Source organism: Thalassophryne amazonica, chromosome 5 (assembly GCF_902500255.1).
Source record: "Thalassophryne amazonica chromosome 5, fThaAma1.1, whole genome shotgun sequence".
NCBI classification, from domain to species: Eukaryota; Metazoa; Chordata; class Actinopteri; order Batrachoidiformes; family Batrachoididae; genus Thalassophryne; species Thalassophryne amazonica.
In genome coordinates, this window is record NC_047107.1 from 39,066,277 (window position 1) to 39,093,999 (window position 27,723).

Consider the following 27,723-nt stretch of genomic DNA (forward strand, 5'->3'; position numbering starts at 1 on the left):
CTGTTAAGCTTTATTCACTATGCTTGCAAAAACATGTTAGTGGTCTAAAAGTTATTGGAACTAAATTTATTGGATGCTAATTGGTCCACTGATGGTTTTCAAAGTTATCTGGAAAGCTAATCTGCTAATGAAAATGTTAGCTTCGATAAGTAGCGGTTAGCAGATTATATGTCAGAAACATAATAATATATCATTTTAACACTTCTGATATTGATAATATTATAGTGTTGTGTTTTTTTGTTTATTTATTTTTTGATTTTGTAAGATGGTCTACTTTACGCTCATCCTATACTGTTCTGAGGGATAGTAATAAACCTATGACGACACAAACATATACTGTTTATTTTATGTTCATACACCTGTATTCATGTGCTGCTTTTTTGTTTGTTTGTTTCTTTTTGTCTTTCTTTCTGCTGTATATTTGTAGGCAGTGAACTTTTGGCAGGTACTGCTGATGAATGATGAGCACACAGAGCGTCGATACCTCTTGTATTTCCTGTTGGGCTGGGGACTTCCTGCTGTTGTCATCATCGTCATGGTCATCGTATTGCTGGGCGGCCTTGGATGGACCATACACACGGTGTTCGGACTTGTGCGAGGAGATGTGTGAGTAAATGTGTCAGAGCCACAGTCTGTTTTCATAAGACAACTCCTCCCTTGAATTGACCTGTATGAGTCAGGAGCAGTGATTTCTGTTTCTTTCTTTTTTTGCCTGTGGTGAATTCCACATTAGACAAGCGCAGAGTAAACAAAAATCACCTGAGGTAGTGACATCACATCAGGAGGTACCTCGCCCAGCCAGCTCAGTCAATAAATGAGAGCGTTTCAGTGTTCACATGCATCTCACCACGTATTTACCTTGGAGGTGGAGACTTTCAAAGAGCATGAGTGTCTGGAGAGGAAGGGAGAAACCTAAAATGACCAATATCCCGTATAAAGCCTTCTCTCTTTCTCTCTCTCTCTGTGTGTGTGTGTGTGTGTGTGTGTGTGTGTGTGTGTGTGTGTGTGTGTGTGTGTGTGTGTGTGTGTGTGTGTGTGTGTGTGTGTGTGTGTGTGTGTGTGTGTCAGAGAAGGTTTTCCAAATATCACTTATTTTTATAATTGTGTTCTCCAGAATTTTCAAATTAATAAAAATGTGTGTGTAATTCCAATTTATTTTGCCTTTAATTCATGGCATTCAGCCATCAAAATTCACATTTTTTATGGCGGAAAGAATTATAATAATATAAAACTGACCTTTCTTTCTCCTAAAATCCATTATCTCCAAAAATCTATATTTACTTAATTAGACAGTAGTTCTCATGAGTGTGATGTGATGTGAAGGACTGTGGCAGATAGAAGTAAGTATCAGTAAGCATCAGTAACGATGTGGTCACCTTGTTTTTTTTTTTTCTTTAATATTTATTTCATTCATTTAAGAGAAAAACAGAAAAGCAAAAAACAAAAGCACCACAATACCAGAATGAAAAGGAGCAGAAAGAAGAACACGTCTTATGATTTCTGCCCGTTTTAACAATACAATCTTTCAATATACAGCATCATAGTCAACATGTTTAGCCGCATGTTCTCCTTGAATTGCTGGCTGTCTGAGTGGTGTCCAAAAAATGAGGTGGGCTTCATTGATAATTGGCAAAGCTTCTGGGGAAAACCTGGTCTTGTTAGGAGAGACGGCATCCATCCCACTTTAGATGGAGCAGCTCTCATTTCTAGAAATCTGGCCAATTTTTTGGATCCTCCAAACTGTGACTGTCTAGCGTTGGGACCAGGAGGCAGAGCTGTGGTCTTATACACCTCTCTGCAGCTTCTCTCCCCCTGCCATCCCCTTATTACCCCATCCCCGTAGAGACGGTGCCTGCTCCCAGACCACCAATAACTAGCAAAAATCTATTTAAGCATAAAAATTCAAAAAGAAAAAATAATATAGCACCTTCAATTGCACCACAGACTAAAACAGTTAAATGTGGTCTATTAAACATTAGGTCTCTTTCTTCTAAGTCCCTGTTGGTAAATGATATAATAATTGATCAACGTATTGATTTATTCTGCCTAACAGAAACTTGGTTACAGCAGGATGAATATGTTAGTTTAAATGAGTCAACACCCCCGAGTCACACTAACTGTCAGAATGCTCGTAGCACGGGCCGGGGCGGAGGATTAGCAGCAATCTTCCATTCCAGCTTATTAATTAATCAAAAACCTAGACAGAGCTTTAATTCATTTGAAAGCTTGTCTCTTAGTCTTGTCCATCCAAATTGGAAGTCCCAAAAAACAGTTTTATTTGTTATTATCTATCGTCCACCTGGTCGTTACTGTGAGTTTCTCTGTGAATTTTCAGACCTTTTGTCTGACTTAGTGCTTAGCTCAGATAAGATAATTATAGTGGGCGATTTTAACATCCACACAGATGCTGAGAATGACAGCCTCAACACTGCATTTAATCTATTATTAGACTCTATCGGCTTTGCTCAAAAAGTAAATGAGTCCACCCACCACTTTAATCATATTTTGGATCTTGTTCTGACTTATGGTATGGAAATAGAGGACTTAACAGTATTCCCTGAAAACTCCCTTCTGTCTGATCATTTTTAATAACATTTACATTTACCCTGATGGACTACCCTGCAGTGGGGAATAAGTTTCATTACACTAGAAGTCTTTCAGAAAGCGCTGTAACTAGGTTTAAGGATATGATTCCTTCTTTATGTTCTCTAATGTCATATACCAACACAGAGCAGAGTAGCTACCTAAACTCTGTAAGGGAGCTAGAGTATCTCGTCAATAGTTTTACATCCTCATTGAAGACAACTTTGGATGCTGTAGCTCCTCTGAAAAGAGAGCTTTAAATCAGAAGTGTCTGACTCCGTGGTATAACTCACAAACTCGTAGCTTAAAGCAGATAACCCGTAAGTTGGAGAGGAAATGACGTCTCACTAATTTAGAAGATCTTCACTTAGCCTGGAAAAAGAGTTTGTTGCTCTATAAGAAAGCCCTCCGTGAAGCTAGGACATCTTTCTACTCATCACTAATTGAAGAAAATAAGAACAACCCCAGGTTTCTTTTCAGCACTGTAGCCAGGCTGACAAAGAGTCAGAGCTCTATTGAGCTGAGTATTCCATTAACTTTAACTAGTGATGACTTCATGACTTTCTTTGCTAACAAAATTTTGACTGTTAGAGAAAAAATTACTCATAACCATCCCAAAGATGTATCGTTATCTTTGGCTGCTTTCAGTGATGCCGGTATTTGGTTAGACTCTTTCTCTCCGATTGTTCTGTCTGAGTTATTTTCATTAGTTACTTCATCCAAACCATCAACATGCTTATTAGACCCCATTCCTGCCAGGCTGCTCAAGGAAGTCCTACCATTATGTAATGCTTCAATCTTAAATATGATCAATCTATCTTTGTTAGTTGGTTATGTACCACAGGCCTTTAAGGTGGCAGTAATTAAACCATTACTTAAAAAGCCATCACTTGACCCAGCTATCTTAGCTAATTATAGGCCAATCTCCAACCTTCCTTTTCTCTCAAAGATTCTTGAGAGGGTAGTTGTAAAACAGCTAACTGATCACTTGCAGAGGAATGGTCTATTTGAAGAGTTTCAGTCAGGTTTTAGAATTCATCATAGTACAGAAACAGCATTAGTGAAGGTTACAAATGATCTTCTTATGGCTTCGGACAGTGGACTTATCTCTGTGCTTGTTCTGTTGGACCTCAGTGCTGCTTTTGATACTGTTGACCATAAAATTTTATTACAGAGATTAGAGCATGTCATAGGTATTAAAGGCACTGCGCTGCGGTGGTTTGAATCATATTTGTCTAATAGATTACAGTTTGTTCATGTAAATGGGGAATCTTCTTCACAGACTAAAGTTAATTATGGAGTTCCACAAGGTTCTGTGCTAGGACCAATTTTATTCACTTTATACATGCTTCCCTTGGGCAGTATTATTAGACGGTATTGCTTAAATTTTCATTGTTACGCAGATGATACCCAGCTTTATCTATCCATGAAGCCAGAGGATACACACCAATTAGCTAAACTGCAGGATTGTCTTACAGACATAAAGACATGGATGACCTCTAATTTCCTGCTTTTAAACTCAGATAAAACTGAAGTTATTGTACTTGGCCCCACAAATCTTAGAAGCATGGTGTCTAACCAGATCGTTACTCTGGATGGCATTTCCCTGATCTCTAGTAATACTGTGAGAAATCTTGGAGTTATTTTTGATCAGGATATGTCATTCAAAGCGCATATTAAACAAATATGTAGGACTGCCTTTTTGCATTTACGCAATATCTCTAAAATCAGAAAGGTCTTGTCTCAGAGTGATGCTGAAAAACTAATTCATGCATTTATTTCCTCTAGGCTGGACTATTGTAATTCATTATTATCAGGTTGTCCTAAAAGTTCCCTAAAAAGCCTTCAGTTGGTTCAGAATGCTGCAGCTAGAGTACTGACGGGGACTAGCAGGAGAGAGCATATCTCACCCGTGTTGGCCTCTCTTCATTGGCTTCCTGTTAATTCTAGAATAGAATTTAAAATTCTTCTTCTTACTTATAAGGTTTTGAATAATCAGGTCCCATCCTATCTTAGGGACCTCGTAGTACCATATTACCCCATTAGAACGCTTCGCTCTCAGACTGCGGGCTTACTTGTAGTTCCTAGGGTTTGTAAGAGTAGAATGGGAGGCAGAGCCTTCAGCTTTTAGGCTCCTCTCCTGTGGAACCAGCTCCCAATTCAGATCAGGGAGACAGATACCCTCTCTACTTTTAAGATTAGGCTTAAAACTTTCCTTTTCGCTAAGGCTTATAGTTAGGGCTGGATCGGGTGACCCTGGACCATCCCTTGGTTATGTTGCTTTAGACGTAGACTGTGGGGGGGTTCCCATGATGCACTGTTTCTTTCTTTTTTTGCTCCGTATGCATCACTCTGCATTTAATCATTAGTGATCGATCTCTGCCCCCCTTCTCGGCATGTCTTTTTCCTGGTTCTTTCCCTCAGCCCCAACCAGTCTCAGCAGAAGACTGCCCCTCCCTGAGCCTGGTTCTGCTGGAGGTTTCTTCCTGTTAAAAGGGAGTTTTTCCTTCCCACTGTGGCCAAGTGCTTGCTCATAGGGGGTCGTTTTGACCGTTGGGGTTTTTCATGGTTATTGTATGGCCTTGCCTTGCAATATGGAGCGCCTTGGGGCAACTGTTTGTTGTGATTTGGCGCTATATAAGAAAAAAGTTGATTGATTGATTGATTGATTGATTATTTAACAGATTGCATTTCTTTAACTTGTCACATACCACTGACCCATTTCATAATTATGACCATTAATTAATAGATTACATCACTGACAGGTTACATTTAAACTTAAGACACTCCAAACATTATTAACAGTTTACTTTTTTTTTTTTTTACTTTCTTGCAGCCCACTGACTTACTTCATAGTTTCATACTTACTTAATACATCTAATTTAATATGTTTTTTAAATAATTTAAGCGACCTTAATTCTTTAATTTCTTTATTAAGATTGTTCCATAATTTGACACCATTTACTGCAATACTCCTTTCCTTTACTTTGGTTCTAAATCTTGTTTTTTTAAAGACTTCTATTCCTTTAAATTTATAACTACTTACTCTTTTTTCAAACATATTTTGAATGTTTGTTGGTAAAGTATTTTTATTAACTTGGTACATCGTTTGTAATATTTTCAAATCGACTAAATCATGAAATTTAAGTACCCTATACTTAATAAACAATGGATTAGATGGATCTCTAAAACCACTGTTACTAATCACTTTTAAAGCTCTTTTCTGCAAAATAAATAAAGGTTGTATATAGGTTGTATATGTTGATCCCCAGATTTCTACACAGTAAGTTAAATATGGGACAATCAATGATTGTACAATGTTAATAAACCATAACTATTTAATGAATATTTTACTTTATGCAAAACAGCAATGGCTTTCGCTATTTTTCCTTTTATGTAATTTATGTGTGACTTCCATGTAAGATCTTCCTCAATCATGACTCCTAAAAATTTCATTTCTTTTACCCTTTGTATATCCATTCCATCTATTGTAATGACACATTATTTTTTTTCGCTCTATCATTAAACAATATGAAATTTGTCTTATTAATATTTAGTGACAATCTGTTTATATCAAACCAATGTTTAACTTTTTCCAACTCTGTATTTATCACTTGTGCTACTTCCTGTATATCTGATCCAGAGTAAAACAGCGTTGTATCATCAGCAAATAAAATGCTGCCAAGCACATTGGATACATTCACAAAATCATTGATATACAAAATAAACAGTTTGGGTCCAAGTACCGATCCTTGTGGTACTCCATAAATAATGTTACACAATTCTGATTTGGTATTATTTATCTGAACAAACTGTTTTCTATTTTCTAAGTAGCTTTTTACCCACTGATGTGCAACACCTCTTATTCCATATTGTAACTTGTGGAGCAATCTTGAGTGGTCTATAACATCAAAAGTCTTTTTCAGGTCAATAAAAATACTTACAAAATAATCCTTATTATCTATTGTTGTTGATATTTTCTCTATTAGTTCCATAATTGCCATAGCTGTCGAGTGTTTTGTTCTGAATCCATACTGAGCATTATTTAAAATATGATGTTTCTCAATAAATGTATCCAATCTTGTTACAAAAACTTTTTCCATAATTTTAGAAAACTGTGGAAGCAATGATACTGGCCTGTAATTAGAAAAATTATGTTTGTCTCCATTTTTATATAATGGGACTACCTTAGCAATTTTCATTTCATCTGGAAAAACCCCAGTTGACAGAGACAGATTACAAATATAAGTAAATGGTTCAATAACAATTTCTATTATACTTTTTACAGTCATCATGTCTAAATCTTCATGGTCCGTTGATCTTTTGCTTACACAGTTTTTTACAATATTTCTTATTTCATCTTTTTCCACATTGTCCAGGAAAATACTATTGACCGTATTTACCAATGTACATAATTTATCTTCTATTATTGGTTTATTTCCCACCAGACTTGACCCTACATTTGAAAAATAATCATTAAACCCATTTGCAACTTCTTTATATCATATATCTCTTTATTTCCTTAACAAAGTAATTTGGAATAGTTTCTTTCGTTCCATCACTATCAATCACACTTTTTATAATTCCCCATGTTACCCTCATATTATCTTTACTCTTATTTAGTTTTTCACTGTAATAATCTTTTTTTTTGTTTCCTAATTATTGTTAATAGTTTATTTTTATATTTTTTGTATTTATGTTCTGATTCCTTTGTTTGCAATTTTAAAAAGCACCTGTATAAATAGTTTTTCTTTGCACAAGCATTTTTTATTCCCTTTGTCAGCCATGGTTTATTTACTCTTTTCTTACTAATTTCAATTAATTTACAATTTTTATTGTATGATTTCATCAATATTTTCATACATGAGTTATATGCTACATTAACATCACTGACATAAACTTCTTCCCAGTTTTGATTTTTAAGGTCATATTTTAATGCCTCTAAGGCTTTTACTGACTTATCTCTTTTAAAGTTTATATCAGTTTTTTTTGTTGTACCTATTTTTATATTTAAATATTGAAAAAATTGGTAAATGGTCGCTAATATCTGTCATGAAGATCCCATTCTTGATAATTTCATCTGTTCTGTTTGTAAATATATTATCAATTACCGTTGCACTTTGCAATGTAATTCTGGTTGGTTTTGTTATCAAGGGGAATAACCCCAAACTATACATTGAATTCACAAAATCACTTAATCTTTGGCAGCTGGAGCTTTCTATGTTAATATTAAAGTCCCCACACATAAAAAGCGTTTTGTTTTTAATTTGATGGAATAATTCAATTATTTTATCTGTATCTGTATTCATCTACATCTGGAGACAAGAAGGATATAACTCAAAGGATTGCTGATCATGGAAAAGTAGAACTGAGAACATTTAAATACACAGACCACAATGTACTGGACTTGGAGCACGATATAGACCCGGACAATAATTTCTTCTCAAATATCAATGACAGTTGTTGCTATTATACAGATGAACAGTTTAATCGGATCATTAAAACGGATAACAAATTATCAATAATCCATTTCACAGCAGAAGTCTATATGCAAACTTTAACAACATTAAAGAATATTTAAGTCAGTTTAAAAAAAATATTTAACATAATTGCTATATCAGAAACATGGATCAATGAAGATAAAGGAATGGATTTTGAACTGGATGGATATGAATTAATTGGTAAACAGAAAAATAAGAGTGGAGGAGGAGTGGCTGTGTATGTGGATAAGACATGGATTATAAAATAGTAGACAATATGACAACTGTGATTGATAACTTATTAGAATGTATAACTATTGAAATATGTGAAGAAAAAAGCAAAAATGTATTAGTCAGCTGTATATATAGAGCACCAGGATCTAGTATTGAAACATTCACTGACTGTATGGGAAAAATGTTCTCAAAAACTAATCAAAAAACTGTGTTCATTTGTGGTGACTTAAATATTGATCTGCTCAATCCAAATAAGCATAAAATAACAGATGAATTTATCAGTATAATGTACAGTATGAGTTTATATCCAAAAATCACCAGGCCAAGCAGAATTACATCCCATAGTGCTACCTTATTGATAATATATTCAGCAATGATATTGAGAATAACACTGTGAGTGGATTATTAATCAATGACATTAGTGATCATCTACCAGTTTTCATCGTTTATAATAGAAACCATCGGCGGAATCAGCCAGAGGAGAAAATAAAATACAGGCGAGTGCGGACAGAGGAAAACATGAACACACTAAAGAAGGATTTACAGGAGCAAAAACTGGGAAAAGGTATACAGTGAAAGTGATGTTGATAGTGCATATGAAACTTTTTTACAAATATTTACATCATTATATGATAAAAACTGTCCAATTAAACAAGACTACAGAAACAAAAATCCAAGCTCGACCATGGATGACGAAAGGGTTACGAAATGCATGTAATAAGAAAAATACACTGTATAGAGAATTCATAAAACTAAAGACTAAAGAGGCAGAAAATAGATATAAGAAATACAAAATAGATTAACTAATATTATACGGGTATGTAGGAAGGAATATTATAGTAACATATTATATAATAACAAAAACAATATTAAAGGAATATGGGATATATTAAATAGCATTATCAAAATGGTAATAAAAAACAGAGTTACCCTCAGTATTTCATTGATAATAATGTCAAGAAGGAAAATAAGGATGAGGTAGTCAACGGTTTTAATAATTTTTTGTAAATATTGGACCAAGCTTGGCAGAAAAAATTCCCGATTCCCAACCTGAGGATTGGGATAATAATCTCATAGAAAGAAATCCCTGTTCAATGTTCCTCACAGCAGTGGATGGAAATGAAATTATAGACATTGTGAATAATTGTAAATATAAAACATCTACCGATTTAAATGAAATTGATATGGTGGTGGTAAAACAGGTCATTGAATGGATTGTAGAACCATTAACATACATCTGTAACTTATCATTTCAAACCGGTAAATTTCCCATTCAAATGAAAATAGCTAAGGTTGTGCCGCTGTATAAGACTGGGGATAGACACCACTTCACAAATTATAGACCTGTTTCTTGCTTCCACAATTTTCCAAATTATTAGAAAAGTTATTCAATAATAGATTAGACAAATTCATAAATAAACATAAATTACTTACTGATAGTCAATATGGATTCAGAGCACATAGTTCAACATCACTTGCATTAATAGAATCAGTTGAGGAGATTACAAACGCCATAGACCACAAATTACATTCAGTTGGAATATTTATAGACCTTAAAAAGGCTTGTGATACAATTAATCATGACATATTAATCAATAAACTTGAACAGTATGGGATTAGGGGGTTGGTGTTGCACTGGGTGAGAAGCTACTTAAGTAACAGAAAACAGTTTGTGAAGTTGGGGGAATATACATCATCATGCTTGGACAATGCTTGTGGCGTCCCACAGGGGTCAGTATTGGGTCCAAACTGTTCTAATTTCTATAAATGATATTGTCAATGTTTCCAAAATATTAAAATTAGTATTATTTGCAGATGACACAAGCATTTTTTGTTCAGGGGGGGATTTGCAGGAGTTACTGAGGAGGATCAGTATAGAAATGGGAAAATTGAAAATATGGTTTGACAGAAACAAATTATCATTAAACTTAAGTAAAACAAAATACATGTTATTGGCTATTGTAATACAGACATACAGGTTCAGTTACAAGTCGAGGGGGTAGATATTGAAAGGGTACTGAAAATAAGTTTCTGGGGGTGATAATAGATGATAAGATAAACTGGAAGACTCATATAAAACATATACAAAGTAAACTGTCAAGAAGCATTTCAGTTCTAAACAAAGCGAAACATATTCTGGACCACAACTCACTCCGCATTCTTTACTGCTCACTGGTTTTACCATATTTACAGTACTGTGCAGAGGTATGGGGTAATACTTATAAAGGTACAACACAATCACTATCAGTAATGCAGAAAAGAGCTATAAGAATTATTCATAATACTGGCTATAGAGATCATACAAATCCACTATTTTTACAATCCAAATTCTTAAAATTCACAGACTTGGTTCATTTTCAAACAGTACAAATTGTGTATAAAGCAATAAACAATTTACTTCCAGCAATATTAAAAATATGTTTTTTAACAGATCAGGGGATTACAGTCTGAGGGGGAAATTAATTTAAAGCATCAGTGGGCACGAACAACATTAAAAGGTTTCTGTATTTCTGTCTGTGGGGTGAGGATGTGGAACAGATTGGGAGTGGGGCTCAAGCAATGTCCAAGCATGAACCAGTTTCAAACAGCGGTACAAAAATATGGTTTTTTCTGGGTATAGGGAGGAGGAAGGGTAATGAGGGTTAGGGGTTTTTGTTTTTTGCTTCGGCTTGTAAATATATAGTATTTGTAAGTAGGTATGTGTAGGTGTATATTATGTTTGTGTATATATATTGTATAATGTATATGTGTATATATGTGTAGTATATGTGTATGTATGTTGAATGTGTGTATGTATATATGTATGTGTATGTGTATATATATGTATATATATATATATATTGATATCGGTTTAGGTGTTAGGAATCTATGTGTATATTGTGCAAAGGGTATTACTGGTTGTGGGGAAGAAGGGGTAGGGATAAATAAGCTGAGTGCTTCACCCTACCCCTTTTCGGACATGTTGGGTACACAGTAGGAACTTTTTGTTGTTGTCTTTACTGATCTATCTTGTAATTGTTGTTGTATCAATGTGCGAAATAAACAGTTTCATTCATTCATTCATTCAACACAAGAATCTGGTGCTCTGTATACACAACTGATTAAAATATTCTTAGATGTTTCATGTACAAGTTCCACTGTTACAATTTCTATGACATCATTCATAATTGTCATTTCTTCAACAATTGTACACATCAGATCTGTTTTTGTATACAGAGCAATACCACCGCCTTTTTTATATCTTCTGTTTACAAAATACAGCTCATATCCCTCCATTTGAACTTCATCCATGAGATCATCTTTAAGCCAAGATTCAGTGATTGCAACAATACTAAATCTATTTTTAAACTGATTTAAATAATCTTTTATTTGTGACATTTTACAATACAAGCTTCGACTGTTTATATGTATGAGTGACAGGGTATCTTCTGCAATTTTTTCACTATTCAGCTGTTCTACTGTATAATACTCACAACCAATCGTTTTTAAGTCAAATATACTTTCATCAATATTAGTGTCTATGTCATATATTTTATCCTCTGTTTCCATGTTTGATCTGATTTTTTGTTGGTCCAATTACCAACAGATGTTATATTTGATTGTCTATTCAGGTCTGTATTTCGTAAGGTCCTCCATGTTTTTGATTTGTATACCGTTTGTTCCTTCTTTCACTCTAATCCACACCCTACAATTCCAGACCCATGTAGCAACAATATGTTTCTGTTTTCTTAGTAGTCTTGCTTCCCTAGCAATATCTGCATTTTTTTTTGTTAGATGCTCATTTATATAGACACTCGTTCCTTTCAAATTCTTTGCCTGTCTTAATAACTCATTTTTATATTTTCTGCTTGTAAATCCTATAACAATGTTAGATAGTTTATTTTTTCTATCTTTAGTTGGAATAGTATAACAGTCTGATATTGTGTCTTGATGGATGACAACACCTTTTTGATATAAAAAGTTTGTAACTTGTTGTTCCAATGATTGTCTTTCTTCAGGTGGTGCATCCTCCCCACTGGCTACACCAGAATCCACCACCCTTGCATATGTCCGATGCCTTGTTTCTAGTCCAGATATTATAACGTCATCTTTTCTAGTAAATTGTTCAAGTTCATCTACACGTTGCTCAAGTTTCTTAATGATCTTGTCCTTCTCTTTAACCAGATTTTGGAGTTCTTTAATTTCCACCATCAGTTTGTCTAGATTAGACATGTCTTTTGATATATGGTTTAATGAGGTCTTTATCTCCTCTATATCTTCCTCGAGTTTATCCGTTTTCCTGGGTGGTGCCATGCCTACTGTCGTGGCTCAGTATGGCCACTATTGATTACAAAAACAATTCTCACCAGTAGCCTCCACCACCACAGGTCCGGTAGCCGCACCCCAACCCTCCCCGTTGCTAACCTCGTTCACAGCCGCCCCAGCCACGGTCGTAGCCGCCGCCAGCCCCGGATGTAGCCGCCGCCAGCCCCGGATGTAGCCGCCGCTAGCCGCGGATGTAGCCGCTGCTAGACGTGGATGTAGCCGACGCCTCGGGCCTGGATTTATCGCCGCCACCGATGCCTCGGGCCTGAATGAACCGCCTCCACCGATGCCTCCGCTGCTAGCCTCGGACGTAGCCGCTGTTAGCCTCGGATGTAGCCGACGCCTCGGGCCTGGATGTATCGGCGCCACCGATGCCTCGGCCTGGATGAACCGCCTCCACCGATGCCTCCGCCGCCAGCCACGGATATAGCCGCTGCTAGCCTCGGACGTAGCCGCTGTTAGCCTCAGATGTAGCCGACGCCTCGGCCCTGGATGAACCGCCTCCACCAATGCCTCCGTCTGGCAGAGTTTACCGTTTTTTCTTTTGCTGAAAAGTTAACTCCGCGGACTTTCGATCCACGAAAGTCCGCGCTATATTTGGCGCTATATACATGAAAATAAATTGAAATTGAAATTAAGAATATACAGAACCAGTATACTGAGGACAGCACAATGATTCTTGATGCAAAACCGTCTGAAGGATCAGAGATCATGGGTGTTTGGCTTAGGCTGATGGAGCATGCAGCACAATTCCAGCATAGGAAGAAACCTGTAGCTGAAAACTTCTATCCTAATATCTGATTAGGATAGAAGTTCACGGTAAACAATGCAATTCACCATCTGGTGGAAATCTAACCTTTGACCCTGTTGAACTTTGCTCAAGTGGCATCGACTTGAATAAAATAAAATTAAAATCACCACTGTGAAACTAACACTGACAGTGTTAAATTAATACTGCTGTCAGTGTGAATTTAACATCGGTGATTTTATTGTGTAGTTTATTTTTTTGGCTGACCTCGCTAGAGCTATTCCAGAGGCCACCTACATATGTGCAGCAGGTTTGGTCCAAATTGGTCTGCAAAACAAATTCCTTGCGCTTCGACCCCAATGCCCTCTGCCATGGCGAAAATGATACCTTTATGGCTAATTCCAGGGTCGACCTTTATCCACGCACCACGTTTGGTAGAAATTGGCTGAAGAACCTTGGAGGAGTAGGCCAACAAACAGACAGAGATATGACCTTGATCTGAACACCAGTGATTGACTTTCAGCAAATGTGGCCTTTTCTTGAAAATAATGGAGTCCACCTTCATATAGTGATGCGGTGAATGGAAATAATCTTTCAAATGCTGGTATATTGACCAAATTTGGTAAAAAAAAATATGCCTTCGATATTAGAAAAAGCTCACGCGACAACTTGAAGTTTCAAGACTGAAAAAAAGGATGAAAAATACCCACCAAAGTGTCATGTTAAATCGAGCAGCGCAGTCTCGTTTGAACCCCTGCGTGATATTGCGGAATGTGACCACTTCCGGGGACAGCCTGCTAGTGCACAACACAAACACAGCGTTACTTCACACGGAAAGATGGTGTACTGTTGTATTTTCAGCTGCAATCATGAAGCAGTCACGAAAAGTGTCCTGTTTTTTTCAGTTCCCAGTGGAGAAGGGAACACAAGGTGAATGGGAGAGGTTGTGTCGGTAACTTTTAGCGAGATTTATCGCCCACCCTCAAACAACTTTACCGTGCCCAGTTGCACAGAATCCCAGCATATGGACCAATTTTGATGCTTTTGGTGTCCAAAAGTAGGGTTTTGAGTATGAAGAAGTGAATCCTGTACAAGTCCTGAGGCCCATCAGGCCGGTACCTATCCCTCTATGTCATAAGTGTCAAACTGATTCCAGAAAGGTTTTCTTTGTGGCCACACACTCCACCAGGTGATTTCACTGATTAACATCACTTTGAGCAGACGGAATCAGTTATCAGTGGATAAGACATTTAACCTGACTTGGTGGCACACATGTTAAACGCAGTTGTTGCACTCACTCGGTGCCGCTTCTTTTTTAGTTTTCGGGTTGAGCTGTTTTGATGAAGTAAACGTTGATGTTAGACATGTTTAGTTGTATAAATTTGAATCTCTCGCTCTGTGTGTGTGTGTGTGTGTGTGTGACTGTGACTAATTTTTGTTGTAAAAGCTTTCTTCCAAACACATCTGAATGAGCCTCTTTCAGGTGGGACAGAAGAGTGAACAACAATGTTATAGTTCTGATTGGGCTAAATCTTGCTTAAATTTCACCGAAGGTCTGAGGACTGTTACGTGTGCGTGCTTTCCTGCTGCTGTGTGTGTGAAATGCTGAGCGTGCACATGTGCGCCTCAAGAGCTGTATTCAGTTTCTTGGCATGCTCTGCTTCCTTTCTGCAGGATGAAGGCTGTTTTTCTTGTTCCTCCATCCCTTCCTCCAGCGCACACCTCTATCCCTCTCTTGTCGGCATAAACAACCTCTTGTTTGGAAAGAACTCAAGTTCTATCAGTTTCATCCTGCCTGTGTATTCACAGGTGTCAAGCACAGACATGTACCCTCTAAAATAGAGCAGCAAGTGAACAGATGAATTCAATTTCAATTTATTTTCATTTATTTAATGCCAAATCACAACAAGGTTGCCTCAAGGCGCTTCAAGGCAGAGCAACAGTGGTAAGGAAAAACTCCCTCTGAGGAAGAAACCTCAAGCAGACCAGACTCAAAGGGATGACCCTCTGCTTGGGCCATGCTACAAACACAAATTACAAAACAATTCATGAATGAATGAATCCCTCTCCTCTAATTTGTTAACTCAGAAGCAATAAACACACTTTGATACTTACCTGCTGGTTGGTTAGTGGCTACTGGCATGATGATGGATTGGTTGCAGCTCTACTCGTCACTCAGTAAAAAAGATGTACTAAATCAGAGAAGTAAATTATTATTTTGTGATTCTTTCACAGTGGTTACTTTCTAAAACACAATTAGCTCGGTCAGAAATCCACACAACCCTGCAGGAAGGATTTTGCGGGAATTTTGCACTGAGATAAAGAAAGCAAAGGAAATGGTTGAGCAAGGTAAAAAAATATGAATGTGGTTTATGAAAGAGAGAGACAGTTCATACACAAAAATGTATGTTTAGCTGTAGTTATGTTGTAAAACACAAATTCTACAGTCACAAATCCACACACAACCCCCGAGGAAGGATTTTGTACCTAAAGCAGATTTCTTCCTTCTGTCTGTCTCTCTCTGCTAGGCTGTCCGGTGTGAAGGATTACAGTGGGACTAGAACCTATCTAACTATTAACTATTAGCTATTTCATCAGTACATTGGATAGTTTCTCTTAGTCTTTATTTTTTGATCTGCATTTTTGTGATATTATCAGTTTTCATTCCTTATCAAAATGTACTTTGGAGCAGTTGGGTGTGTTCACATAATTTGGAACTGCTAGTGACCACATTTTTCAATCAGGTGTTAGTAGAGTGGATCAGAGGTCTCTGAGCAAGGATGAAGGAAAACCACAGCTCTAGACAGCACTGGCTAAGTCAAGATTGTCCTGTGTGTCCAATATTTCAAACTGAAACACTGGTGTGGCCGAAATATGATAAGAAAACTACTGTGTAAGTAAAAACGTAAAACTTAAATTTATTTATTTAACCATTTAAAGACATGAAGAAATCAAGCATCGCACCCAGACAGAACACTAAAATAATTGTTGGCTGAAACACAGAGTTGTCAGGATGAATGGAGGCGAGGCACAGACAGAGGCTGGACACAAATGCAGGCTCTCAATCCAGGGCGTATGAGTAAAAATATAGGTCTTTATTACAGGCTGAGGTTTGGTAAACAGGAAGGCAGTCCGTGGAGCAAAAGTGCCAGGCAAGGGCGAGACAGAGAACGTGGTCAAAAAACAAGCAGGGTCAGTACACAAGCAAACTGGGTTTTCAGAGCAGAGTCAAAACATGGCTTGGCATAAACAGGACGGAGACGAAGTGCTGGATAGTGATAATCAGGGAGTGAACAAACACAGTTTAAATAGGGAAGGTGCTGACAGGAAAACAAGATGCACGTGAGGATGAAGGATCTGGAAAGGGGGGCATGGCTGACAGATGAGGAACAGGTGCAAGAAAGTGAGGGAAGAAAAACGCAATGCAGACAAATCAGGATAACTAAGTGACTGGAAAATTAAGGTTGGAAAATGTGACTTGCTTAAGGCAGACAATAATTAAAGTGAGCAAAACAAAAGGGGAAAAACTAGGAACTAATGTGACTAATCTAAAAGCGGGAAACTCGCAAGATCAATAATAATAAACGAAACTGGAACAGAACTGACACTGAATAATGTATAAAAATAAATACAATGGCCGATAATAAGAAGACAATACAAAATAACTAAGAAATAGAGACTGCAATAAGTCACAAACAGAACATAATCAGATACAAAACACTGACGATAAATAATAAGCAAACCCTGTGACTAAAGCATAATGCAAAGAATGTGAAAAACTACACTAAACTAAGACTGAACACAAAATGAATTGTAACAAAGTAAAACTCATGACTACCAGAACACAACTAGAATAACAAGACAGAGAAGGAAAATAAGAAGCAAGACCAGAGAATGCATAACAACTGAAGTTAACCAATACATACATAACAAATAAAATAAAAGATAACCAAGAATGAAACTAGTGACTCAAGCATACAGAAAGAAAAGCAATAAATGACTGAACTGAAAATACAATACATGGGTTAACCAAGAATACAATAAAAAAAAAAAAAACAAGGGACACAGAATAATGCATGAACACAAATAATCACAACCAAACAAGAATGAAAATAATCAAGTGGCAAAAATAAAAACAACAATAAAGTCAACATTGGGGTAAATGGAAGGAAAAGAAAAGGGGACGAATAAGACAGGCACCCAAACTGGATTAAAACATGACAAGAGTGTTTTATTAGAATTTTTATATCAGTAGCATTAAACCACTTCATAGATCTCTTCCTGCAGATTCATCATACATGTCGTTCACGCATAATCACCAACTTCATTTACATTTCAGGCTGCAAGGTATCAGTAAATGGGTGTAAACTCTCTATTTAATGCATGTATATATACTGACCATTGGTTTCCTGCTTTGAAGTGGCAGCTGTGGAACTTCTTCTTCATAGTTCCAGCTTTGGAATCCTTGATGTCACTTGGATTCTTTGATGGATCTCTAGAACAATTGACCTCTCAAACAGCAGACTGATTTTAGACAAATCATACTTTGTAAACATTTGCTGTAAATGGGCAGTTACTTGACACAACCATGGTTGACTCAAATCTGTTTATTAAATGGCACATAGGTGCGACCTAGCTCTCTCTTATCCATCACTGTTGTCATTAGATGTGCACCAAGCATCTGCAGATTTGCTTAGAAAACTTGCATCATAGATCATTGGTGTGCTGAGGTTTGGGAACAATTGCCAAAGATCAGTGGTTCTCATCTAAAATACTGCACATTTTCCATTTCTCAATGGTCTATTCACACCTGAGTAGTAAATCCAGATAATCAGTGGAACACACCTGAGTTGGCTTATTATTATGTGAGTTAAAGGATTAAATACTTTATTTTTGCATTAGGCCTTCATTCAACAAATATTATGATATAAGGTGTGTTTTGTCTGCCCTCACAAGTCTGCACAAGTGTGGAAATATGAGGAAATGCTCCATATTGAAAATATTTGATGTAACACACTAGCTGTGCTGCATGAATGGACTTTGTACTTGTATCAGAATATTAAAAGAAGAGCGTCTGTTGTGATAATGGCAAAACTTTGTTGCACTACTGATTTGCTGACACTGTGTACTACAGAAAACATGGCACATAACATCTGTTCATCTTGCGTGTATTTTTCTTTTAATTGCACTACTTTGGGATGAACTGCGCACATGTGTGCTCCAACAGGATGTGTCACATTGCATTTTAAAATGAAAATATTATTAATAGTAATAATTTGAAGGTTGGATTTTTTTGTACACGTTTCAGTAACTGTGTGTTATACCAACCAGCCAACCACTGACATCAGGAATGTACCCATAATGCAATGCGGCATGTGCATCTAAATGCTAAAACCTTCAACATTAGTGCATTACTTGAAAACTAAAACATATAGCTGATATTTTCACTTTGTAAAATGACAGACATGATGTTAATTTCAATAACTTGTCCGCAATTAGTTTGTTTAAAATTATAACAATAAGTCAAAACTGTCTGCCTGTGCAAGACTCCAGTGAAATGACCAGCAGGCCTGTATGGTGTGAAGAGAAATTATCTTTTTTTTTCTTCCCTCTCTCTGCCTTCTCTCTGGTAGCCAGCTCTCCTCTGCCTGCAGAGGATAGAGCTCTACCATTCATAACTGTCTGTCTGCTATAAAGCATGTAACAGACAGGCACTAAAATGTTTGATTTCAGACTTTACAATTGTTTTTAACTGTTAAGCTTTATTCACTATGCTTGCAAAAACATGTTAGTGGTCTAAAAGTTATTGGAACTAAATTTATTGGATGCTAATTGGTCCACTGATGGTTTTCAAAGTTATCTGGAAAGCTAATCTGCTAATGAAAATGTTAGCTTCGATAAGTAGCGGTTAGCAGATTATATGTCAGAAACATAATAATATATCATTTTAACACTTCTGATATTGATAATATTATAGTGTTGTGTTTTTTTTGTTTATTTTTTTTGATTTTGTAAGATGGTCTACTTTACGCTCATCCTATACTGTTCTGAGGGATAGTAATAAACCTATGACGACACAAACATATACTGTTTATTTTAGTTCATACACCTGTATTCATGTGCTGCTTTTTTGTTTGTTTGTTTCTTTTGTCTTTCTTTCTGCTGTATATTTGTAGGCAGTGAACTTTTGGCAGGTACTGCTGATGAATGATGAGCACACAGAGCGTCGATACCTCTTGTATTTCCTGTTGGGCTGGGGGACTTCCTGCTGTTGTCATCATCGTCATGGTCATCGTAATTGCTGGGCGGCCTGGATGGACCATACACACGGTGTTCGGACTTGTGCGAGGAGATTTGGTGAGTAAATGGTCAGAGCCACAGTCTGTTTTCATAAGACAACTCCTCCCGTGAATTGACCTGTATGAGTCAGGGAGCAGTGATTTCTGTTTCTTTCTTTTTTTGCCTGTGGTGATTCCACATTAGACAAGCGCAGAGTACACAAAAATCACCTGAGGTAGTGACATCACATCAGGAGGTACCTCGCCCAGCCAGCTCAGTCATAAATGCGAGCGTTTCAGTGTTCACATGCATCTCACCACGTATTTACCTGGAGGGTGGAGACTTTCAAAAGAGCATGAGTGTCTGGAGAGGAAGGGAGAAACCTAAAAGACCAATATCCCGTATAAAGCCTTCTCTCTTTCTCTCTCTCTCTGTGTGTGTGTGTGTGTGGTGTGTGTGTGTGTGTGTGTGTGTGTGTGTGTGTGTGTGGTGTGTGTGTGTGTGTGTGTGTGTGTGTGTGTGTGTGTGGTGGTGTGTGTGTCAGAGAAGGTTTTCCAAATATCACTTATTTTTATAATTGTGTTCTCCAGAATTTTCAAATTAACAAAAATGTGTGTGTAATTCCAATTTATTTTGCCTTTAATTCATGGCATTCAGCCATCAAAATTCACATTTTTTATGGCGGAAAGAATTATAATAATATAAAACTGACCTTTCTTTCTCCTAAAATCCATTATCTCCAAAAATCTATATTTACTTAATTAGACAGTAGTTCTCATGAGTGTGATGTGATGTGAAGGACTGTGGCAGATAGAAGTAAGTATCAGTAAGCATCAGTAACGATGTGGTCACCTTGTTTTTTTTTTTTTCTTTAATATTTATTTCATTCATTTAAGAGAAAAACAGAAAAGCAAAAAACAAAAGCACCACAATACCAGAATGAAAAGGAGCAGAAAGAAGAACACGTCTTATGATTTCTGCCCGTTTTAACAATACAATCTTTCAATATACAGCATCATAGTCACATGTTTAGCCGCATGTTCTCCTTGAATGCTGGCTGTCTGAGTGGGTGTCCAAAAAATGAGGTGGGCTCATTGATAATTGGCAAAGCTTCTGGGAAAACCTGGTCTTGTTAGGAGAGACGGCACCATCCCACTTTAGATGGAGCAGCCTCATCATTTCTAGAAATCTGGCCAATTTTTTGGATCCTCCAAACTGTGACTGTCTAGCGTTGGGACCAGGAGGCAGAGCTGTGGTCTTATACACCTCTCTGCAGCTTCTCTCCCCCTGCCATCCCCTTATTACCCCATCCCCGTAGAGACGGTGCCTGCTCCCAGACCACCAATAACTAGCAAAAATCTATTTAAGCATAAAAATTCAAAAGAAAAAATAATATAGCACCTCATTGACCACCAGACCTAAAACAGTTAAATGTGGTCTATTTAAACATTAGGTCTCTTTCTTCTAAGTCCCCTGTTGGTAAAATGATATAATAATTGATCAACGTATTGATTTATTCTGCCTAACAGAAACTTGGTTTACAGCAGGATGAATATGTTAGTTTAATGAGTCAACACCCCCGAGTCACACTAACTGTCAGAATGCTCGTAGCACGGGCCGGGGCGGAGGATTAGCAGCAATCTTCCATTCCAGCTTATTAATTAATCAAAAACCTAGACAGAGCTTTAATTCATTTGAAAGCTTGTCTCTTAGTCTTGTCCACCAAATTGGAAGTCCCAAAAAAAGTTTTATTTGTTATTATCTATCGTCCACCTGGTCGTTACTGTGAGTTCTCTGTGAATTTTCAGACCTTTTGTCTGACTTAGTGCTTAGCTCAGATAAGATAATTATAGTGGGCGATTTTAACATCCACACAGATGCTGAGAATGACAGCCTCAACACTGCATTTAATCTATTATTAGACTCTATCGGCTTTGCTCAAAAAGTAAATGAGTCCACCCACCACTTTAATCATATTTTGGATCTTGTTCTGACTTATGGTATGGAAATAGAGGACTTAACAGTATTCCCTGAAAACTCCCTTCTGTCTGATCATTTTTTAATAACATTTACATTTACCCTGATGGACTACCCTGCAGTGGGGAATAAGTTTCATTACACTAGAAGTCTTTCAGAAAGCGCTGTAACTAGGTTAAGGATATGATTCCTTCTTTATGTTCTCTAATGTCATATACCAACACAGAGCAGAGTAGCTACCTAAACTCTGTAAGGGAGCTAGAGTATCTCGTCAATAGTTTTACATCCTCATTGAAGACAACTTTGGATGCTGTAGCTCCTCTGAAAAAGAGAGCTTTAAATCAGAAGTGTCTGACTCCGTGGTATAACTCACAAACTCGTAGCTTAAAGCAGATAACCCGTAAGTTGGAGAGAAATGACGTCTCACTAATTTAGAAGATCTTCACTTAGCCTGGAAAAAGAGTTTGTTGCTCTATAAGAAAGCCCTCCGTGAAGCTAGGACATCTTTCTACTCATCACTAATTGAAGAAAATAAGAACAACCCCAGGTTTCTTTTCAGCACTGTAGCCAGGCTGACAAAGAGTCAGAGCTCTATTGAGCTGAGTATTCCATTAACTTTAACTAGTGATGACTTCATGACTTTCTTTGCTAACAAAATTTTGACTGTTAGAGAAAAATTACTCATAGCCATCCCAAAGATGTATCGTTATCTTTGGCTGCTTTCAGTGATGCCGGTATTTGGTTAGACTCTTTCTCTCCGATTGTTCTGTCTGAGTTATTTTCATTAGTTACTTCATCCAAACCATCAACATGCTTATTAGACCCCATTCCTGCCAGGCTGCTCAAGGAAGTCCTACCATTATGTATGCTTCAATCTTAAATATGATCAATCTATCTTGTTAGTTGGTTATGTACCACAGGCCTTTAAGGTGGCAGTAATTAAACCATTACTTAAAAAGCCATCACTTGACCCAGCTATCTTAGCTAATTATAGGCCAATCTCCAACCTTCCTTTTCTCTCAAAGATTCTTGAGAGGGTAGTTGTAAAACAGCTAACTGATCACTTGCAGAGGAATGGTCTATTTGAAGAGTTTCAGTCAGGTTTTAGAATTCATCATAGTACAGAAACAGCATTAGTGAAGGTTACAAATGATCTTCTTATGGCTTCGGACAGTGGACTTATCTCTGTGCTTGTTCTGTGGACCTCAGTGCTGCTTTTGATACTGTTGACCATAAATTTTATTACAGAGATTAGAGCATGTCATAGGTATTAAAGGCACTGCGCTGCGGTGGTTTGAATCCTATTTGTCTAATAGATTACAGTTTGTTCATGTAAATGGGGAATCTTCCTCACAGACTAAAGTTAAGTTATGGAGTTCCACAAGGTTCTGTGCTAGGACCAATTTTATTCCCTTTATACATGCTTCCCTTGGGCAGTATTATTAGACGGTATTGCTTAATTTCATTGTTACGCAGATGATACCCAGCTTTATCTATCCATGAAGCAGAGGATACACACCAATTAGCTAAACTGCAGGATTGTCTTACAGACATAAAGACATGGATGACCTCTAATTTCCTGCTTTTAAACTCAGATAAACTGAAGTTATTGTACTTGGCCCCACAAATCTTAGAAGCATGGTGTCTAACCAGATCGTTACTCTGGATGGCATTTCCCTGATCTCTAGTAATACTGTGAGAAATCTTGGAGTTATTTTTGATCAGGATATGTCATTCAAAGCGCATATTAAACAAATATGTAGGACTGCCTTTTTGCATTTACGCATATCTCTAAAATCAGAAAGGTCTTGTCTCAGAGTGATGCTGAAAAACTAATTCATGCATTTATTTCCTCTAGGCTGGACTATTGTAATTCATTATTATCAGGTTGTCCTAAAAGTTCCCTAAAAGCCTTCAGTTGGTTCAGAATGCTGCAGCTAGAGTACTGACGGGGACTAGCAGGAGAGAGCATATCTCACCCGTGTTGGCCTCTCTTCATTGGCTTCCTGTTAATTCTAGAATAGAATTTAAAATTCTTCTTCTTACTTATAAGGTTTTGAATAATCAGGTCCCATCCTATCTTAGGGACCTCGTAGTACCATATTACCCCATTAGAACGCTTCGCTCTCAGACTGCGGGCTTACTTGTAGTTCCTAGGGTTTGTAAGAGTAGAATGGGAGGCAGAGCCTTCAGCTTTTAGGCTCCTCTCCTGTGGAACCAGCTCCCAATTCAGATCAGGGAGACAGATACCCTCTCTACTTTTAAGATTAGGCTTAAACTTTCCTTTTCGCTAAGGCTTATAGTTAGGGCTGGATCGGGTGACCCTGGACCATCCCTTGGTTATGTTGCTTAGACGTAGACTGTGGGGGGGTTCCCATGATGCACTGTTTCTTTCTTTTTTGCTCCGTATGCATCACTCTGCATTTAATCATTATGATCGATCTCTGCCCCCCTTCTCGGCATGTCTTTTTCCTGGTTCTTTCCCTCAGCCCCAACCAGTCTCAGCAGAAGGACTGCCCCTCCCTGAGCCTGGTTCTGCTGGAGGTTTCTTCCTGTTAAAAGGGAGTTTTTCCTTCCCACTGTGGCCAAGTGCTTGCTCATAGGGGGTCGTTTTGACCGTTGGGGTTTTTCATGGTTATTGTATGGCCTTGCCTTGCAATATGGAGCGCCTTGGGGCAACTGTTTGTTGTGATTTGGCGCTATATAAGAAAAAAGTTGATTGATTGATTGATTGATTGATTATTTAACAGATTGCATTTCTTTAACTTGTCACATACCACTGACCCATTTCATAATTATGACCATTAATTAATAGATTACATCACTGACAGGTTACATTAAACTTAAGACACTCCAAACATTATTAACAGTTTACTTTTTTTTTTTTTTTACTTTCTTGCAGCCCACTGACTTACTTCATAGTTTCATACTTACTTAATACATCTAATTTAATATGTTTTTTAAATAATTTAAGCGACCTTAATTCTTTAATTTCTTTATTAAGATTGTTCCATAATTTGACACCATTTACTGCAATACTCCTTTCCTTTACTTTGGTTCTAAATCTTGTTTTTTTAAAGACTTCTATTCCTTTAAATTTATAACTACTTACTCTTTTTTCAAACATATTTGAATGTTTGTTGGTAAGTATTTTTATTAACTTGGTACATCGTTTGTAATATTTTCAAATCGACTAAATCATGAAATTTAAGTACCCTATACTTAATAAACAATGGATTAGATGGATCTCTAAAACCACTGTTACTAATCACTTTTAAAGCTCTTTTCTGCAAAATAAATAAAGGTTGTATATAGGTTGTATATGTTGATCCCCAGATTTCTACACAGTAAGTTAAATATGGGACAATCAATGAATTGTACAATGTTAATAAACCATAACTATTTAATGAATATTTTACTTTATGCAAAACAGCAATGGCTTTCGCTATTTTTCCTTTTATGTAATTTATGTGTGACTTCCATGTAAGATCTTCCTCAATCATGACTCCTAAAAATTTCATTTCTTTTACCCTTTGTATATCCATTCCATCTATTTGTAATGACACATTATTTTTTTTCGCTCTATCATTAAACAATATGAAATTTGTCTTATTAATATTTAGTGACAATCTGTTTATATCAAACCAATGTTTAACTTTTTCCAACTCTGTATTTATCACTTGTGCTACTTCCTGTATATCTGATCCAGAGTAAAACAGCGTTGTATCATCAGCAAATAAAATGCTGCCAAGCACATTGGATACATTCACAAAATCATTGATATACAAAATAAACAGTTTGGGTCCAAGTACCGATCCTTGTGGTACTCCATAAATAATGTTACACAATTCTGATTTGGTATTATTTATCTGAACAAACTGTTTTCTATTTTCTAAGTAGCTTTTTACCCACTGATGTGCAACACCTCTTATTCCATATTGTAACTTGTGGAGCAATCTTGAGTGGTCTATAACATCAAAAGTCTTTTTCAGGTCAATAAAAATACTTACAAAATAATCCTTATTATCTATTGTTGTTGATATTTTCTCTATTAGTTCCATAATTGCCATAGCTGTCGAGTGTTTTGTTCTGAATCCATACTGAGCATTATTTAAAATATGATGTTTCTCAATAAATGTATCCAATCTTGTTACAAAAACTTTTTCCATAATTTTAGAAAACTGTGGAAGCAATGATACTGGCCTGTAATTAGAAAAATTATGTTTGTCTCCATTTTATATAATGGGACTACCTTAGCAATTTTCATTTCATCTGGAAAAACCCCAGTTGACAGAGACAGATTACAAATATAAGTAAATGGTTCAATAACAATTTCTATTATACTTTTTACAGTCATCATGTCTAAATCTTCATGGTCCGTTGATCTTTTGCTTACACAGTTTTTTACAATATTTCTTATTTCATCTTTTTCCACATTGTCCAGGAAAATACTATTGACCGTATTTACCAATGTACATAATTATCTTCTATTATTGGTTATTTCCCACCAGACTTGACCCTACATTTGAAAAATAATCATTAAACCCATTTGCAACTTCTTTTATATCATATATCTCTTTATTTTCCTTAACAAAGTAATTTGGAATAGTTTCTTTCGTTCCATCACTATCAATCACACTTTTATAATTCCCCATGTTACCCTCATATTATCTTTACTCTTATTTAGTTTTTCACTGTAATAATCTTTTTTTTGTTTCCTAATTATTGTTAATAGTTTATTTTTATATTTTTGTATTTATGTTCTGATTCCTTTGTTTGCAATTTTAAAAAGCACCTGTATAAATAGTTTTTCTTTGCACAAGCATTTTTTATTCCCTTTGTCAGCCATGGTTTATTTACTCTTTTCTTACTAATTTCAATTAATTTACAATTTTTATTGTATGATTTCATCAATATTTTCATACATGAGTTATATGCTACATTAACATCACTGACATAAACTTCTTCCCAGTTTTGATTTTAAGGTCATATTTTAATGCCTCTAAGGCTTTTACTGACTTATCTCTTTTAAAGTTTATATCAGTTTTTTTGTTGTACCTATTTTTATATTTAAATATTGAAAAAATTGGTAAATGGTCGCTAATATCTGTCATGAAGATCCCATTCTTGATAATTTCATCTGTTCTGTTTGTAAATATATTATCAATTACCGTTGCACTTTGCAATGTAATTCTGGTTGGTTTTGTTATCAAGGGGAATAACCCCAAACTATACATTGAATTCACAAAATCACTTAATCTTTGGCAGCTGGAGCTTTCTATGTTAATATTAAAGTCCCCACACATAAAAAGCGTTTTGTTTTTAATTTGATGGAATAATTCAATTATTTTATCTGTATCTGTATTCATCTACATCTGGAGACAAGAAGGATATAACTCAAAGGATTGCTGATCATGGAAAAGTAGAACTGAGAACATTTAAATACACAGACCACAATGTACTGGACTTGGAGCACGATATAGACCCGGACAATAATTTATTCTCAAATATCAATGACAGTTGTTGCTATTATACAGATGAACAGTTTAATCGGATCATTAAAACGGATAACAAATTATCAATAATCCATTTCAACAGCAGAAGTCTATATGCAAACTTTAACAACATTAAAGAATATTTAAGTCAGTTTAAAAAAATATTTAACATAATTGCTATATCAGAAACATGGATCAATGAAGATAAAGGAATGGATTTTGAACTGGATGGATATGAATTTAATTGTGTAAACAGAAAAAATAAGAGTGGAGGAGGAGTGGCTGTGTATGTGGATAAGACATGGATTATAAAATAGTAGACAATATGACAACTGTGATTGATAACTTATTAGAATGTATAACTATTGAAATATGTGAAGAAAAAAGCAAAAATGTATTAGTCAGCTGTATATATAGAGCACCAGGATCTAGTATTGAAACATTCACTGACTGTATGGGAAAAATGTTCTCAAAAACTAATCAAAAAACTGTGTTCATTTGTGGTGACTTAAATATTGATCTGCTCAATCCAAATAAGCATAAAATAACAGATGAATTTATCAGTATAATGTACAGTATGAGTTTATATCCAAAAATCACCAGGCCAAGCAGAATTACATCC

General features: G+C 36.3%; 1 protein-coding gene across 2 annotated transcripts in view; it reads left to right on the top strand.

Annotated features, from left to right (window-relative positions):
- adgrv1 (adhesion G protein-coupled receptor V1) overlaps positions 1 to 27,723 on the top strand; it is a 444,323-nt gene that overhangs the window by 300,747 nt on the left and 115,853 nt on the right. The window contains exons 90-91 of one of the 2 annotated variants that reach the window (XM_034170035.1): positions 428 to 606; positions 15,025 to 15,141. In XM_034170035.1, coding sequence (XP_034025926.1) covers positions 428 to 606; positions 15,025 to 15,097 — 252 coding nt within the window. In that variant the 3' untranslated portion in view covers positions 15,098 to 15,141. Of the gene's footprint in view, positions 1 to 427; positions 607 to 15,024; positions 15,142 to 27,723 lie in introns of those variants that run through there. The other variant, XM_034170036.1, reaches the window with a different exon arrangement.